At 37.4% G+C, this 19,367-nt stretch overlaps 2 protein-coding genes across 7 annotated transcripts in view; both read left to right on the top strand.

Annotated features, from left to right (window-relative positions):
* LOC131691018 (sphingosine kinase 2-like) overlaps nucleotides 1-4,405 on the top strand; it is a 68,716-nt gene extending 64,311 nt beyond the window's left edge. For all 6 annotated transcript variants that reach the window (XM_058977149.1, XM_058977148.1, XM_058977146.1 and 3 more), the window contains exons 3-4: nucleotides 1,346-1,445; nucleotides 1,513-4,405. In XM_058977149.1, the coding sequence (XP_058833132.1) occupies nucleotides 1,346-1,445; nucleotides 1,513-2,433 (1,021 nt within the window). In that variant the 3' untranslated portion in view covers nucleotides 2,434-4,405. The remainder of the gene's footprint in view (nucleotides 1-1,345; nucleotides 1,446-1,512) is intronic.
* An 11,989-nt stretch (nucleotides 4,406-16,394) lies between these two features.
* Nucleotides 16,395-17,596, top strand: LOC131691022 (translin). Its single transcript, XM_058977157.1, has 4 exons — nucleotides 16,395-16,590; nucleotides 16,759-17,059; nucleotides 17,121-17,200; nucleotides 17,257-17,596. Exons 1-4 carry the CDS (start codon nucleotides 16,516-16,518, stop codon nucleotides 17,503-17,505), a joined length of 705 nt encoding a protein of 234 aa, XP_058833140.1. The 5' UTR covers nucleotides 16,395-16,515; the 3' UTR covers nucleotides 17,506-17,596.
* Nucleotides 17,597-19,367: the final 1,771 nt, after the last annotated feature.

Here is a 19,367-nt window from a genome sequence, read left to right as displayed (position 1 = left end):
CTAATTAGCTACTCGAAATCGCGCGTGCTGGTTTTGTATTGTCTTCCAAAGTAACGTTTACTTTTTGCAACCACAATAAAAATCTATTTTCGAATGTCATCCCAGAGGCAGCAATTAGCAACTTGTCGACACGTCCTTTCTCCGCAGGAAACATCCATAAGCAAACCCTTCTAGCCGTATAAAAAACTGTAATATATGCAAAATAAGGTACCCGACCCAGCAGTAGGATCTTTAGCGAAGCAACGAAAACTTGGATTTGCGTGACTTGTACTATGACTGGTGACGCAAATTAGTTTTGGAGAGACCCCTCCCTCTCTTTTTTTTAATGTGGTAATTTGCATTCGTAATTCTATAGTGTTATATTAGTAGCAATGCCAAACGTGAAACATCGTCCCGTATCCGATGGAGACATCTAATGTGTAACGGAAGTCACGCGAAACACGCATTTCCCCAACGTGTTTTGGTTGAGAGTATATTAAGGCTCAAGTTACCTCAAGGCTTGGTAGTATGCGTAAGAAAAATTGTGTTCAGCTTTGCCACCAGATTATCCATTTAAACCTTTTCCAAACTCTAAAAGAAGAATATCAGTCGATTTATTAGATCATCACGATTCAATTCATGCAAAATACCTGCTGGAAAAACCATCGGCTTAGCTGGATGGTGCTTTTGAAAAAGTGGCTGTGATTTTTTATCACACTACCACACCGAGCTGGGGTACGCAACACAACTGCGCAATGAAAAAACCACAGCCACTTTTTCAAAAGCACCATTTAGCTAAGCCGATGGTTTTTCCAGCAGGTATTTTGCATGAATTGAATCGTGATGATCTAATAAATCGACTGATATTCTTCTTTTAGAGTTTTAAAAAGGTTTAAATGGATAATCCGGTGGCAAAGCTGAACACAAATTTTCCTACGCACACTACCAAGCGTTCAATTCTAACACATGCTTAAAAAAGGTAACTTGAACCTTAACACATAATAAATTTACACCTACCTTGGGACTCTGATTTTTTTAACAAGTAATTTTTAAGCAATCTCCATATATTAAGGGCTCGACCAGGAAGGATTCTTAGCTTCTTTTAACGAACTTTGATTTGTTAGCTATTATGCGAACAATCATTAGATCTAAAAGGGCTGTTGATGTAGAAGTAATAATCTATTTGAGCTTCAATTAGTGACGTTTGCTTCTTCACAATACTCAAAAACTTCCCTCTTTAATCTAAATAAACAAGAGTTCTTTCATTACAACGATATTTTATTCCGTGACTTACTGGCAACTAGTGAGTCTGTCTAACACCAAACAACAATATCTAATGCCTGTTTTTTCTTATCTCCCCAATCAGTGAACCATTCGAGACGAAACCGATCCTAGCAGCAGCTTTAACTATCGTTAAAGGCAAACATTCCATGTTAGATGTAGTTAGAGTGGAGACACGTTCTCAGGCAAGTGTAAATCACGTGTAACGACATAGACTCTTACTCATCCACCCACCTAACTTTATCCCCACAGATAATGTTCTCGTTCCTGTCGGTTGGCTGGGGACTGATATCCGATATCGACATCGAGAGCGAGCGACTGAGGGCCATCGGAGGTCAACGGTTCACACTATGGTCCGTCCATCGGCTGATCAGCCTACGCACCTATCAGGGCAAGGTGTCCTACATTCCGGCATTAGTTAGTCTTACTACTAGGTCCAATTCGTTGCCACGGGAAGGAGCAGCTGGTGGAGGCGTTGGGTTGCTAAAGCATAGTGTAAGTTACAACACTACACTGGACTGCAGTGATTGTCGTACCGGGGCGAATGGTGATAGCCATAATAACTGTGATGCATGTGACACGAACTTTAGTGACGTGCTGTCCCTGGAGACGGGTAGTAATTTAGACTCGTTCCGACCGCGCATCGACAGCTGGTATTCAGCACATTCTAGAAAGAGTACCTATTTTTCCACCGTGGACAGTATTTACGAAAGCGATCAAGCCTCTAACGAGGGCACGCAGACTGAGGGAAACATGGCACAAATGTATGGACCACCTTCACGTATTCCGGCACTAACGGCACCCTTGTCGGAAAACTGGAAGACTATAAGCGGGGAATTTGTGATGGCACATGCAGCGTACCAGAGTCACCTAAGTACAGATTGCTTCTTTGCTCCTCGATCCAAACTGAACGATGGGGTAATTTGGCTATTGATCATCAAGGCCGGAGTGAGTCGATCTCAGCTACTATCGTTTATGTTGGGGCTGGGCAGCGGTACTCATCTACCAGCACAGAACAACGAATATATCCTGATGGTACCGGTGACAGCCTTCCGCATCGAACCGAGCAGCGGATCTGTCGGTCATATGACAGTAGACGGGGAGAACGTACAGTACGGTCCGATTCAAGCGGAAATTTTTCCTAGCTTAGCTAAAGTTATGGTACCCAAATGATGCTGAAGATGATGGATGGTAGAAACGGGGCGCACACTTTGTGGCAATTAATTTTAATTATGGTGTCTTTACAGTGCATGTAAAAATTGAATGAACGTGAATTTGTTATCGAGTTAGATATACATATATGCCATCAAGGGGATCCTTGGAAAGGTTTGTTTTTTTACTGAAATTGGCTCATTTGTTATCTCAAATAGTAGTTGTTTGTTTGATATAGATTTTGTTCCACCATTAGGTAATTTCTAGTTAGGTCAGTTGGTTGACTAACCGAATTGGCTGATGACTCGATTTACAACAAGGAAGGCATGATGGTGTATTTCGTGAGGCTGTTTTTCACAACATGTATTAAAAGGCAAAGATATCGATGATGATTTTCGGTGTTTTTGTAGATATGAACTCTACATCTGATAGGTAAACTTGAAAGGAGAAAAACTGTATTTGTTGTTGTAACTCCTCAAAGCACAATTGTATTTTACTTTGAAACGCAAACGATGTTATGGTATGTTGTTACTAGATTTTTTTCTATTTTTCTAAACATATTGTGAATTTCTGTTATTTTTGCATATTTTTAGTATAAAGCTCAATCTTTAGGTATTGCCATTTAAAAATAGAACATCACAACAAAATTTGCTATTGGACAAGAAGTGACACACATGTGAAAGACAGCCTTATAAATTTCCGGCGCAGGTTAATTGATTGTAGGGGAATGTCATCAGAGTTGAAATATAAGACACGACATCTGTGCGACAGTGTGGAATTATTAGTCTACACAGAGAACAGTAATGGGGGTGGGCGTAGCGGAGTTGGTAAATCGATTGCCTTGTACGCAGCGCACCTGGGTTCGAGTCCCGACCCCGCACATACGGTTAGAAATTTTTCATAAGAGATTTTTCTAACCGGAAAAGGCGAATGACCTTAAGGTTAAAACCTCTATAATCTAACTAAAAAAGAGAACAGTAATTACACGCTGTAGCACAGATGGCGGCCGGAGTTATACACGAGTAAATGACTGTAGCCCGTATTTAATAATACATCTAGACCTGTTGATTGAAAATACTACAATTTGGTTCTAGATTTATGAATCCGGTTAATTTTTCGTCGAACGAATGTGTCACGATCGAATTCCTCTAGGTAGGAATATCCCCATACATATGAACATCAATTGAAAGCAATTAATATATACACATTCAGCGTAGCCCTGTTGAGGTGATTCATACATCAGAAGTTAATGTCCAAATGTATCATCAGACAGCGGAGCAATTATGATAATAAAAACCTAATTTTATTACCATAGCAATTACCTTTAACATTGATCACTACGGTAAAGTATTTCGTCGGATACACTAACATTTGTGCTAAACCTTTCTTACCAAAACGTCATAAACTAGAATTAGCAAGAGAACCCAAAATAGTGGCAATTTTACAAACCATAAATACAAAAATTAACCTAAATCAAATTTACCTTCAAACGAAGGTTGTAGATTTTAGCCAAATTCATCGTCTAGAAAATAATGAAAACTCCCATTTCTTCCCATTAGTTTCACAAAAGCCAGTAGCGTAAAACTTGCGTGAAAAGGTGCCCTTTGTTCGTATATCTATTACAGTTACTCTTTCCAGTTCACTCTGTTATCTAGTCTGTAATTTAGCACCATGGTGAAAATTTGCAAAAAATACCATGCTTTAGCTGACCTCCACTAGGCGAATAAGGGAAGGAAACCAGCATGTTTTATGAATCGTTTATCCTATAAGTTGTGACAGCTTTCTGACGAAGAAAGTGTACGGATTTGAAGATAGCTTTTGTTGTAGTTCTGGGTTTGAAAGAGGCAAGTTATTTGACTAGTTATTACAGTTCATTGTTCATATACATTCGAGTTGTGAAAGGTGAAATAAAACATAGTATGATATAAGGGCCATACTAATAAATGGTGCATTGAAAAGGGGAAATTAAACACATTTCCACTGTAATATGTCATACGCGTGTTCAAATTATATAAGAACAATCCGAAAATCCATCCAAGTAGTGTGCGCATTAAGGGACCTTTTATATACCACGTGGATCGTTTAGGGAAAGGGAGCGGGTACGAGAAAGTCCATGTTCATCCATGGCAAGGTGGAGGGGGGAGGTATGGAGGTATTTGTACACTCATCGATGGCATATGGACTTGATTTTATCCTTCTAAACTTTTCTTATAGTATAAAACACATAAAGCATATATGCATTTTTGATAAGCGTAAACAGCGCGAGCAGCTCTGCGAAACATCGTCAAAAATAGATCTTCCAGTAATACTTGATCCAATCGTCTACTTCGCAGTCTCACTCTTTTTTGGATTTGAACGCATATTGTTGACATTCCATGAGTCTATTCAAAAAGGTTTGCTTTAGTTTTGCGTTATTATGAGTGAAAAAAGCGTCTGTTGGACATGCATGCGAATTTGAAAAATGCGTTATTTTGTTCAGGAGTTCAGATATTTTCACAGTTGTTTAACAAACATACTGAACAATTTACATTCAGTCCTTCAGCTAACATCCAGCATCAAAACAGTCACACGTTAGGAAAATCCACTTTTTTCTGGAATTTGAAACTCCTTCTATTTATAGAATCGGAATAGTAGATATCATAGGTAGGGGGATAGGGGTACAGCAATTGTCCACGGAGGGGGAGAGGGAGTCAAAATCGAAGGTTTTTTTGTTCATGTGGTGTATGAACGACCCCTAAGTGGAGGACCTCATTCAAATGACCAAAAAGTAAGCAAAATTTAGATTTTTTGTAGGCCAATGTAAAAACATGTAAGGCAACAGTTTTAGGATTCAAAAAGCTTATATTTTCGTCTTAATTTACAAAATATTTCAAGACGATAAAAAGACGCCGGTGGGGGCGCAGTGTTTCAAATATTGATATATTTTATGTTTTCTGAGTTTATTATGTATTGAATAACATATTCTCCAAATGTTGTGACCATTGTATAAGGATTAGCTTTTAAAATGGCTATTTAATGGTCGCTATGATAGGCAATTCTAATGAATTTCATTTTTGAAATCAGAGTATGTATCTACACTTATTTCAATTTTGATCCGATTTGTGCACAACTAGTTTCATTTTAAAGGTAATTTGAAGAGCTTTGTTTATCATTTTAAAATGTTCGCCATGTTTGATTCAAACTATGATTTATTTTTTTCCAAATATATTTTAGATGGTCTGATAGCGAACTCTTTTCTCACAAATGTGTTTTGTACAATCAGGTGAAATAGTTCGTAACGGTCACTTATTGTACATTTTATGGGAAATCATCTCTACTTTTCGAATTTCAAGGTCTTGTTTTGCCTCTCTTTGCCCAGAGCGGTGACATTTTGACATTTTTAAATGTTGACATTTTTAAATGTTTGCTGATATGGAAGCGCATGGTTCCCAAGCAACCAGAAGTTCGGATAATACTTAAAAAGCACACTTTAAAGTTCACATAAAGTTCTTAGCGAACTTTCAAGCTGCTTAAGCTTTAATGGAACTTGAAAGCTGCTTAAGCTTTAATGGAACTTGAAAGCTGCTTAAACAAAACAAACGCAAACAAATACTTTATGTAGAGATTTGAAGTTTTTTCCAATTATGTTGTTGTTGATATAACTAATCGGCAAAACAAGATCTATTATAAAAATGCTAATAAGAAAGGTTCGGTAACACTGTATGGAAGAAAATATCTCATTTTTTATGACTTGACATTGAAAATTAACTCAGCACTCTAAAATTACCCTAACGATTTTCAGCCAGATTAACCAGTGTAGTACAAAAAAGAGATAGACTGATTACACCCAAGTTTGAATGAGTGTAGGACTGACTACACCCAGGTATCTGCTACGCCGCCATGATTTCTATGCCAACATCTAAAACGTCGCGTTAGGGTCGATCCACAATAAACAGAATCAATTTCATTCGACACAATTTTGTGGTAGTCGAGATCGTTTAATTTGTTGGTTCACCATGGTGAAAAGCTTTTGTTATTCACCGACATGCCCAAAAACAACACATTCCTTCAATTAGCTATCCAATATTTTCGATTTTCAACAAATGTCTAGAAGTCGAGTCATGCCGTACGGTATCTAACCCGTGAAAATCGAGCTTCGAGCAAAACAAGCAGAACAAATTGAACTGTCAGTGGGACCCATAATTTGTGTGCTCGCTGAGATGTTGACTTATGTCAGTTCAATACAAATGGGATAAGGATGCCATATACGTGACTATACCGGTGTAGTCTAAGGTGTAGTGCACTGTTAAAAACTAAAACGCCATAAGGTTAGATGCGCGTGGAAATCCAAAACTGCGAACGGCCTGCTGCCTCTGAATCGATCTGAAACACAAAACAAATAATAAGGCAGGGCCAGCAGGGTAGTATGGGTAGTACTACCCACTCGAAATCACAGAGGGGGGAATTACCCACTCGAATAAACCAAAACCTGAGATTAAACAACGCGCATAAAATGCATCCGTTTGAAATTCTCTATGCACAACGTCATATTTTTATTCAGATACAAATATCTTTGCTTTACAACTTAAATTTCTTTAAAATATGAGATATTAATTATGATTTGTTTGAAATCAATGTTATTTTTGACATTCTACATCTTAAAACAAGGAGCTCAGATCGGTATACAAAAAATATGAAAGAAATTTTATTCAGACTAAAGGATGCAATTAGAAATAATAAGACTAGGTACATTTGTAATTTATTAACAAGAATAGTTATTTGGATAAAAATTAAAACAAAGAGAAACACTTTTATAAGGAAGACAAAAGAAATACACAGGAGAGATTGATTCTAACATCTGTAGCTGAGACCGGGAAAAGTGAGAATATGGCGATAATTAATCGCTCCAATAATCTTCTTTCTTAAAATCCTAATGTGTATTACTATACTAAAACACACAACCCCCTCCTAATATTATATTATCCCCTCTTGTATATCAAAAAGTTAGCTGTGAAATTTCTTTAGTTCCATTATATAAGATCAAAATAATTTTTAAATGTTTAACTTCCTAGTTTTAAGAAATCCAAAATGTAAAACAAAGACAAAATTGCGCCTTCATGCTAGAAAAACTCTAGTAAGAGAACTGCGGAGAGAAAAACAGCATTTTTGGCAACGTATGTCCCGGCATTGTATGGCAACACGTCCAATGTTATAAGGATAGGCAATGTTCGATTTGATTCGTTTTTTGACAGCTAAAAGCGAATCCAATCGATCCAAAATGGAGTCTCCGCAGTTCTCTTTCTAGAGTTTTTCTACTTCAAGCTAACGTAAACGTGTAGAGTCTGTATTCAGCTTTTTGCTGGTGGCTGCGTTTTAAAATGTGCACTCTACTTTGACAAGTTGTTCGTCCAGTGTCAGTTTTGACAATTCGTCAGTAATGTCAATTTTGACAAGCCACAAGCTTCACAACTTTCACCTATCCTGCTCATTTATGTTCTCAATTCAAACGTTAAATGTCAAATTTAAATTTGTTAGTTTGTTTCCAATCACCTTTTTCGTTGCTATCAATTTATTCGCATATCTATTTATAAGCTGATCGATAAATTTATAAGCATATTCTCAGCTTTTTAAAAGCTATGTGTTAAGAGAAGTAAGAAAGTCGAGATCTCATCTCATCACATACAATACGACTAGTAATAAATCAATGAAGCTCGGCTTAAAATGACCAGGAAAACCGTGCAATCTTCTAACAATACAGTACCATAGCAATGTTTGTTGGAGATCTGCGCGAATTTAGATCACAATTTGTAGCAAAAAAAATTTAAAAAATAATTCTGATAATTAGTTTTCCTCAGTATAGCGATCGCCCGATTAAATTATAAGACCGAATGGTCATCGTATTGTGCGCTGTTAGTGGAACGATTATTGAAGGCCTTTTTCGTATCCGTGATGTCGAATATTCTATGTTCTGTACTTGTGCCGCTAGGACTACAATCGGCTGAATCCATTGCGTCGACTCGAACCGAACTAGGCTTTTTCTTCGAGGGAGAAAATCAAAAATTATGATTTGACGTTCAATGTTTGAGTTGAGAATTGAAATGAACGCCTACCGCGATGTGAAAATTGAGACCGAAGGAACGGCTTGTTAAAATTAACACGACTGATATGTCAAAATTGACACTGGACAGACGACTTGTCAAAGTGAGGTGCGCATTTGGGAACGCAGCCATGAACAAAAAGCTGAATACAATATAGAGTCCCGTACAGAGGAATGCGCCACACTGCGTGGAATATAGACTATTTATTTTTTTCTGGCAACCGGAATATTTGCTGTAACTTTGAGTGACTTTGATCAAATCACAAAATAAATTCATACTGAATGAAAAATTAAGCAGCTTTATCGTTGCAAACGGAATATCCCAGAGAAAATCATTTCAAACATTATTACATCTGATTTATAGAATGCTAATTATTCAATGAATAACATGTTTAAATTTATTCAAAGAATTTGAGTCAACGCAGGACTCAGGTTATTTTAAGCGGATTTTTCAGGTTATTTTAAGCGGAAACCATGTCACTGTGACAGAACAATAATAACCATTTGCAGTGAAGTCCAATGTTGTACTATAATACCAAAACAAGACATTTACAGTAACTAGGGTTGGCTATGCGTTGATTTTTATTTTTTTAATGTTATTTAACAAATCATTTTGTTCCACGCATTTCACATTTAATGCTAATTTACTGAATCATTGTTTATTAGAAAATGAAATTAATTATTGCTTGAAATTTTAGTGCAAATTTATTGCAAGAACACTGCTTGAATAACGTCCAACTGCTCTTCAATTTAAAGATAACTTGAAGTTGCTTTCTTTATCATAGTTCATATCTGAAATTCCTTCAACATCTTATAAGTTGGACGATATAAAATGGTTAATGAACTTAACCAAAGGCATTCAACGAGGTGCTGGAGCGACTAGTTAGAATCGCTTGTGTTACTGGTGCCGGAAAACGAATTAGAACCAGCTAGATTTCCGGCTCCTTTACGGTTGAACTTTACTGGGTTCCGGTAACCATCCAATACCCTTCAGGAACCTCTGTTTAAGGGGTACCATTTCTATGCGGCTTAGACGCATAACCGAGGCCTAGGAACCGAAGCGGCGCAAAGCCGTATTTGTTTTTTATCGCGCTGGAGAGAATATTTCGGGACGTCACGAGTCTAGTCACTTGTAATGTCCTGTCACGGTCGCCATTTTGGATTTTAAAGGTCATCACTATTTAACATTTTGGATGTGGCGTTCTTGGTGGTTTGATATAATCTGTTTTATTCATTTTTAAAATCTTAAGAGCTAACCTAGCTAACCTGACTTTACTATTCTATGTATATCAAGATGGGAGGAGTCAGTTACAATTTCAAAGTACATAATTATGTACGGGTAGCGTAAAAAGGGAAAACAAATTGATGAATAAGTATGAGTGCATCGGTTACGATCGGTGCTTGTTTGTTACGCAAGGCTGTTTATTTGTCGCCTTAGCATAATAATGACCTAGTGAGAATGTTGCTATAACAAATGGTGTGACCCAGAATGGTTTAACTGGAATGCGCCCATTTGGTTATGCAAGTTGGATTTGAAAACGATCGTTCGAGTAATTTACGATCTGTGGGAAAATATGAGTGTGGCCTCGTTTCAAGTGGCCTGACTAAAGGATATGTTAGATTTGGGTTTTATGACCTGTGACCTGAGAAGGATTCACATTGGTGCATGTAGGGATCGGGTTTTATGACTTGTGGGAATGTGAAGTTATAAAGTAAGTCCGTTACAGTTTCATCAAACCTGGCAACACTCATGAAATCACTTACCATAAATATCTTTGAAGAAGAATGTCATAATATTCGCAATTAGATAATAGAGTGTTTTGTAACGTTCAGTTTGTGAATTTATCAACTATACAAAAAAGGGAAAATAAGCCTGATAGTCGTTCAATGGCACTGTAGAGGTTCGGTGAATCAATTAAAATATGCATTAATCACGTTCTTGTAACTTGCTGATTTTTGTAAGCAATATAAGAAATGAGAAAAGGTAAATATATAAACAAGTAGTTTTTCACTCCCATTATTGTAATATTTTTCCTGCCAATAACAATACTCCCCTTGCGAGCACGCATGAGGGCATTGCTAAAGAAGTATGTTTGTTTACTTTGCACGATAGGTAGCCGGTGACATGTTCGATTGGTAGATTTGACTTCATTCTGTACGAGCCTTTATATAAGTAAACAACGCCTTTGGTAAACGTGGTTTGTCAAATAAACGAATTAAATAAAAAAGGGATCGAAGATCTTAATAGCTAAAGTCTTTGGTCAGTACTTTTGGTACGCGCAGAAAAATATGGTCTGCTTGTAACCACAAATCGTTTAGTTGATCTTCAACTAAGTAAAATGCAGAGTTTGCTTATTTTTCATTTCTGTCTCTTTTTTTCTGCTCTGATTTTTATGCATTCAAGACCGAAAACATCCAATGCACAAAATTTACAGCAGAAAAAAACGAGAGGCAAACAGAGCGATGATGTGATATCTACCATGAAACAAATTTCTATGTTGCATACTATTATAATATAAAGCCATATTAATTTCATTTGTTTTCACATGATAATGATGCGTGACAGATAATTTTTATGTGCTACTACAAATTGCAAAAAATCGTGTGTGAAACTAATATATATTCAATATAACGAATTTCCTCGGTGTAAATTTTCGACTGTTATTCCCCACTGAACCAAGATATCTCATTCAAATTATTAGAAATATCACATAGCTTAACTCTGATGACTATCGTATTCATACTATGTGTACCCATTAAAAGTTATGTGTGAAACACATACACTTCATTATGTCACACATATAATAATCTGTTGTCAATACGATACATTGTATGTGAATGATGGTTATTAGTGATACCTGATCAATGACATATGATTTGCAGATATGAAAAAAAAAATTTCAAAATGGTGAATATTTGTGATAAAATGCTAATCGAATTAGATTACTTGGAGGAACATCTGGAACAAACGCAACGTAAATTTGTCGTTTAATAATAAATCATGAACAATGTGAATAATCCCATTCATCCGGATTTATATTTATTTACAGAAGTGGACTTTTCTTCAGGCCTCTAACTTGATCGACAAAAGCTTCCATGCTAACGTCTCCAGTAGCACAGCGAATCATTTTTGGGAAACAGTTAAGTTAAATAAACAATTTAAATTTTGTTTAATGTTTGTACCAATAAAACAAAAACTTGTTACATCAAACCTAAAGAAAATCATCTGAAAATGATGTAATATCACATGAAAATTTACATCATCATCAATAATTCTCATAAGAATTACACTTAAAGTGTATTACTTAAATCCAATAACCTTAAAAGGCAATTCATATAAAATGTATGTGATTGTCCATTGAATGTAATCAAAACCATATCGCGAATATTTGTGTGATTTGCACATAGAAAGTATGTGAAAAGCTGCATGGAAAATAATTATATGTGTTTTCAGATAAATTTTACATGATTTTTAGGTTCAGTGCCGAATACAATAGCATTTACCCTACAAACAATCATAAAACTATAGATATTATAGTTATTACTGTTTCAACATTGTGCGACGCATAGTTCTCGCAGTAAATTTACAATAATATTTCATTTAACAATCAATTTTACTATTCAGCATAACACTTACACAGCAAATTCACATAAAATTTTACTGTTTACAAGAGAAAAATGTATTAAAAAAAACTGTTTTTTTAATGTTAAGATATACGTAATCACCCCCCCCCCTCCCGCTTTCACTGTAACAGTTGATTTTACACTGCAATTTACAGTAGAAACGTTATTGTTTTTGTATTGTATCATAGCATTAGAATTTACTGTAAATCATGGTTAAAAGCACTGTACCGTAAAAATCATGGTTTTGTTACTGTACCTTTCTATTCGGGTTGTTATGAAATGAAAGAGTTTGTATTGGGGTTTTCGATTGATTGACACCGGTGTAGTGGAGTGCACTGAAACTGCACCGTTTTTGCACTTTCTAGCAGAAGTGCAGAAAACTGGGTATGTTCCATTGACACTTCTGATAGAAAGTGCAAAACCAGTGCAATCCACTACACCGGTGTCAATCAATCGAAAATCCGATATATATTGCGCACTTCTCACACTGAACCTAAAAATCATGTAAAATTTATCTGAAAACACATACAATTATTTTCCATGCAGCTTTTCACATACTTTCTATGTGCAAATCACACAAATATTCGCGATATGGTTTTGATTACATTCAATGGACAATCACATACATTTTATATGAATTGCCTTTTAAGGTTATTGGATTTAAGTAATACACTTTAAGTGTAATTCTTATGAGAATTATTGATGATGATGTTAATTTTCATGTGATATTACATAATTTTCAGATGATTTTCTTTAGGTTTGATGTAACAAGTTTTTGTTTTATTGGTACAAACATTAAACAAAATTTAACCGTTGTGTATCCGACGCGGTACCCGGGTACCTTTTTAGGTTTCAATTAATAAAATTCCCATGTTTTATCCATAGCTGGAAATCGAAACTTTGCGACATCTTAGAACTTCACTAAGTCAAGCTTTTGGGTTAATAATATTGTTGATATAGTAAGGGTGGGAGTGAGGAGGGGCTCCTGAATTTTTTTACTACGTAACAGGCCGACGTGGGTACCCGGGTACCCACAAAACTGAAATACCAATAACTAAGGTAATTTCCAACCCATTTTGATGCTTTTGGGTGTTTTGGATTCAGGAACTCATCCGCTTTTGGACGTGGTAAAAATGAATCGGGTTACTTCATTCGGTTTCCGGGAATCCGGATTTCCGGAAGCAGGTTCCAGTACTGGGATACTATTTGTGAACTTCAATGGAATACTGGCAATATGGGTATCAAAATTCTTGGAATTGTATCAGTAGGCTGTATCTCGTGGTTTTGGAACCATTTGGTGATTTGACCCCGGAACGGACATTCCGGAGCAGGTTCCCGTGGGGCCGTGTATGGCCATTCCATTCCAATTCCATTTTTTAAATTGCCATAGGGTCCCGTAACAATAAATAACAGACTTCCGAGACAATTTGAAGAGTTTTGATACTAATATTGCTAGGACATTATTAAAATTTACAAATCATACCCTAGTTCTGGAACATTACCCCGGAAAATCCGGATTACCAAGAACCAGATCCATTCATCCGGTTCAACTTTACAGAATCAAAAAGTGGACGAGTTTCTGAATCCAAAACATCTAAAAGTGTCCAAATCGGTTAAAGGAAGCCATAGTTATGAGCATTTCAAATTGTGGGTACCCGGGTACCCACGTTGGCCTGTTAAAGGTGTTTTTTTTGTTGGGCACATAACTGTTAAATTGTTTATTTAACTTAACTGTTTCCCAAAAATGATTCGCTGTGCTACTGGAGACGTTAGCATGGAAGCTTTTGTCGATCAAGTTAGAGGCCAGAAGAAAAGTCCACTTCTGTAAATAAATATAAATCCGGATGAATGGGATTATTCACATTGTTCATGATTTATTATTAAACGACAAATTTACGTTGCGTTTGTTCCAGATGTTCCTCCAAGTAATCTAATTCGATTAGCATTTTATCACAAATATTCACCATTTTGAAATTATTTTTTTTCATATCTGCAAATCATATGTCATTGATCAGGTATCACTAATAACCATCATTCACATACAATGTATTGTATTGACAACAGATTATTATATGTGTGACATAATGAAGTGTATGTGTTTCACACATAACATTTAATGGGTACACATAGTATGAATACGATAGTCATCAGAGTTGAGCTATGTGATATTTCTAATAATTTGAATGAGATATCTTGGTTCAGTGATGTATTTCAAGTGATAGAGATGGTACTTTCATAGACCAGTCGAACTAACCAGTCTATGAGAAGAACTTAATAGAAGAATAGGAAGTGCGCGCAGTTTGGTTAGAATCCAGTTTTTAGTGCCACAAACAATTATCTGGAAATAAAAATTTGTCAAAATTCAGTACAGGTTTAGGCAATTTGTGCATTCTAATTAGTGAAAATACATCAGCCAAGGATTACCATTGTTTTGCTGGCTAAAAGAAACAAAATTGATTACTTGCTATGAAACGACGATAGAGGATTTTTTTGCTTCTTTTGGCCCATTTGACAGATATATACTAGAATCAAAACAATGATCTTCCTATCACTGATGCCAGCGACAATCCTAATCTAGTGTTCTATATCTACTCCCGCTACATATCAAGCCGTGATTTATGTTCTTAAGACCTGAACGTACATGTGCAACGCGAAGCATTCTGGGAACGTACATAATGCCATGCAGTCTTACCAAACGAACATCGTAGACAATGTTCGCTCTGGTTCTGTGCTCATATTAAACACAAACTTCGTGTACGAACTCAAACGCAATTTCGTACCAAAACACGTCCACATGTTCGCCTGCACAACTGAACTCCGTGTACGTACACGGTGTGCGTACACATAGCTTCGTGGCACCAGTTTTCTCTTTCTCACACTCATCATCACTAGCGTTGACTCTTTTTGTTTTGTGCGAATCGTTCTCGTGTACGTACACGAATGTTTGAACTAGAGTTTGTACATCGTTCGCTTGGGTTCGATGTTCGAGACGAATCTCTACAGCGAGACGCCGAATGCTTGAGGTTGAGCACGCACGAGATTTTGTAGACAGACTTATCGATGTTCATGGAATGTCTGATGCCATCAAAAGGTTTCTATCCGAGGTGCGTGTCTCGAGTCGAGAGCGTCTAATGGCAGCCAGGATGCAGCTTCGAACAATAGCCTGTAGAAACTTTTTTGATGCGCGGATCGAAAAACCTGTTTAACACAATATGGTACACTTATACGTTTCAAAAAATTCAAAGAAAAAAATCAATTTTTGGAAAACTCCGCACCCTTGATGTGTTTCACAATCCCTAATAAAAATAAATTATACACGAACTTTAACCCATATAGTGCAACGATTCCACATATTGTTTGGATGATAACCTGAACAGGTCGTTAGGCTCTTGAATCATACGAAGTTTATTAGGGATGTCCTAGACTTTGTGATGTACATCTTTTTAGAACGATATGAGCTGGGATATTTATTATGACGCAGTTCTTATGCGTCATAATATCCGAAACTACAAGTGCGTCGCAGTGTCTGTCCAGCATACACACAGAAAAAAAATATTGGTAAAAATAAAAGTTTTTCACTCTTAGCAAAAAACCACCAACGCATACTCTTAGTTTAAAAATAAAACTTTTGTTTTGAGTACTATTCTTCATTTGCTTAAAAGGAAAACTTTTAGTTTGATTATTATTCTTGACTAATTTAAAAGTTTTACTTTCAACCTAATAGTTGGCGTTGGTTGTTTTTTGCTAAGAGCGGAACACTCTCACTTTTACCAATATTTTTTTTTGTGTGTATGGACTGTAGCATAAGATCCATTTAAGCAGAGACTAGTCTCTGATTTAAGGTTCAAGTTACCTTTTTTGAGCATGTGTTAGTTTTGAACGCTGGGTAGCATGGGTAGGAAAAATTGTGTTCAGCTTTGCCACCGGATTATCCATTTAAACCTTTTCAAAACTCTAAAAGAAGAATATCAGCCGATTTATCAGATCAAAACAAGTCAAATCATACAAAATAGCTGCTGGAAAAACTATCGGTTTCGCTAAATGGTGCTTTTGAACAAGTGGCTGTGGTTTTTTCATTGCGCTGTTGTGTTGCGTACCCCAGCACGGTGTGGTAGTGTGACAAAAATCACAGCCACTGCAGTGCAAACTAACAGATTCTCGTACGCAATAAATAATAAAATTTAAAACCGCATTCACGCAGTGAAAAATTTGGCCACCTTTCAGTCTTGGTTCTTGAAGCCCGACGCCCGCCCGGCTCGAGTGAAAACTGTTTTGATGTCAAACACCACGAGTCAAACACGAGAAGCTTGTTTTGTTTACGCGTCGTTTGCGTTTTCTCTTCGAATAAATTGAATTTTTTGATTGATTACTTGGTGAAAACTGTTCGACTTGTAGAAATCATCATGCAGAACATCGTAATTAAGGATATTTTTGATGGATTCAATGATTATCTAAACAAGGAACAAGAACTTCGCGAGGTAAGTGTGATGCCGGCATAGGTTATTCTTTTTGTTAGGATAGGGTTTGCCAACCCGGTCCTATCATGTTTTTGCCTTCTAGGTTTAGCATTTTTTTAATTAACCGGCCAGAATAACAACTTACTGTTGTAACATGTATACTATTATTGTTTGTTTCTATAACCATAGCAAATTCGTGAAGTGGTTCGCGAAATAGATCAGGCTGCGAAGGAAGCTGCCATCGCTCTACAAATCATTCACAGTAGTCTATCGGAGATTTCAGCAGGATGCACCAGTGCCCGTGCACAGTTTGAAGTATGCCGCAAGGGGTACCAACGTTTGGCCGAACTGATCCCTGAAGGGCAATATTATCGGTACAACGATCATTGGCATTTTCTTACCCAGCGTGTGGTATTCCTGGTGGCATTGACTATCTATTTGGAGAAAGGATTCCTTGTAAGCCGGGATACGGCAGCTGAAATATTAGGCAGTACGTTGCAGGTTTGCTTTTTTTTTAGTGTGTGTGCTTATAGTTTCTTGTGTCACTCCAGTGAAAACAAAACAGACGGATGGCTTCCATTTGGACATTGAAGATTATTTGGTAGGAGTACTCCAAATGGCCTCTGAGTTGGTAAGTACAATCTAGAATTTTTTACCGCTCCCGGTATAATGTCTAAGTATTTGTAGAGTCGCTATGCAACTAACTCGGTGACCCTCGGCGACTATGACCGTCCGTTGACCATCTCGAAATTTGTAGCCGATCTAAACTCTGGCTTCCGTTTGCTAAATTTGAAGAACGATGGACTGCGAAAGAGATTCGACGCGCTGAAGTATGATGTCAAAAAGATCGAGGAGATCGTGTACGACATAAGTATTCGCGGTTTGCGTGTGGATACCGGTGCGGCCAGCGGTGTTGCCACTGACGCTGATCAGTAATACTATAAGCTTAGTGAATGTAAATATTCATAAATCTGGATTACTTTGTCTATTTGATACAACTTGAATTAAACAGTAAGAACAAATTGAAGCTAATCTTATATGTATATAAGGAAGCGAACGGCGCTTGAAGTTAAAGTCATATAATGCAAACAACTATACATTTCACTGAAAATTGCAAAACGAGAGAAAAAGGATTCCTATAAAGTGGATGCTTCTATAGACTCAGGGGATTTTACGTTTTCTCCAATCGCCGCGATTTGGTTTCAACATTCATGAGTTGGCTTCTGTGTAAGGCTTTCTACTTATATCCAAGAATTTCAGTCATTTTTCATCGGATTGAGAAGACCGAGCCTTCGATTACCCGTGGCATTCACCTCATGGACCTTGCTGGATTCATTATTACTTAAAGAGGCAAACTTTTTTTTTCGAATTTGGTGAAAATTTTATCACAGCTTAAATCCGTTACTGCGATAATTTAGAGACGGTTTTCGCTGTTGTTTTAAAACAACATAGCGCATTTAAGAGTTAATATTTTCTCTACTTTTTTGACTCGATTCTGCTCACCTGTGTTGGAAAGAAACATGTATTTCTTCCGGGTTGGTGTGTACGTCAAAAATCTGTCTAATGTTTTAAATAGAATTCTCGAAGCTACTTTTGAAAATGTTGTCTTCTGTGAATATTTATGAATTAGTTGTGAAAATTTGCGACAGACTTCGGCATCTGCCGGTATGCCCGTTGTATAGGCTAGGTCCATCGTCGGGTCTAATTGGCTCACTAAACGAACATCGGTGCTGAGAGAAATCTCACCACTCAAGCAAATGGATATCGGTATTGGGAGAAATTCCGCCCCCTCAGGGGACTCTCAGTCGTAGTAAGGTGAGTTCACCGCCGGTAATCATCCGAGTAAACCGTTACAAAGCTGGGATCTAAATGACTCATGGAAATCGGAGCTAGATGGCTCAGAAAATTAGTAGCTAAATGGCATGCAATAATTTAACGCTGGAGAATATCAGAGTGAAGTGGCTAAATAGCTCGCCTACGCAGAGGATTGTAAGCGATGGAGACAATGACGGAAAGCAATGGGAAAGTTTGGAGCTAAATGAATGGATCAAGTGTGACTGAGTTAATTGTGGATAGCTCGCAAGCAAAAGAAGGAGGTTATATAAACGCACATCACAAGATCAAGGGCCGAAGCACCTTGTGCAGACAGCACCGCTCTACGTCCGAACGCCGAAAAACTATCAGAAGAGAGCACTTGACGTAACAATGCGGAGGTAATTGAAGCCGAGGAATTGCCGGCGTTCGGCGTATTGGTCGAACGAAAGGTCTCCAGAAAATCCAAAAAAATCCAGAAAGCGCATTCAGATAGCAACGTCAGGGGCAGTTAGGGAAGAGCGTAAGGTGATATTTCGGACGGCCAAAACCGGTTTTAAACGTGAGATAGTGGTGAGCACGTCCACCGGCTTAAGGAGCTGTGCTTACCGTGTCGTGTTGGCCAAGATCAAGGGTCCAACGAAGGGAGCAGATAGATGAGCTGGCTAATTCAAGACTATCGTGGAGGGTCTATTACTGAAGCACGACCCAACCGTATAGCCGCCTACACCATACGTCGATACAGACAGTGGAAATATTGGTGACATTCTGGTGTCCAACGACCTTACAGTGGAAAAAGGGCTTAAAGCGAATAAAGCTCCTGTTCGGCACTGAAGACCAGGATCCTGGCGTTTCCAGACACCTTCAGGACAGTGCTTCAGAAATGCTTGAACGAAGGTTAACTACCAGGTGGATGGAAGATCCAGAAGATGGTGTTGCTGCCAAAAGCAGTGAAGCCACCAAGAGATCTAGCAGCTTATCGGCCT

This window comes from Topomyia yanbarensis, chromosome 3 (assembly GCF_030247195.1).
Source record: "Topomyia yanbarensis strain Yona2022 chromosome 3, ASM3024719v1, whole genome shotgun sequence".
In the NCBI taxonomy this organism is placed as follows: domain Eukaryota; kingdom Metazoa; phylum Arthropoda; class Insecta; order Diptera; family Culicidae; genus Topomyia; species Topomyia yanbarensis.
This window is presented reverse-complemented; position numbering and strand designations above follow the sequence as displayed.

What these genes read in the sequence shown, in the direction of transcription:
- LOC131691022 (XM_058977157.1), top strand. Translation starts at nt 16,516, where the DNA reads ATGCAGAACATCGTAATTAAGGATATTTTTGATGGATTCAATGATTAT. An exon ending in GGCAGCTGAAATATTAGGCA is followed by an intron (nt 17,060 to 17,120) that starts GTACGTTGCAGG and finishes GTGTCACTCCAG; the next exon opens with TGAAAACAAAACAGACGGAT. An exon ending in TCCAAATGGCCTCTGAGTTG is followed by an intron (nt 17,201 to 17,256) that starts GTAAGTACAATC and finishes AAGTATTTGTAG; the next exon opens with AGTCGCTATGCAACTAACTC.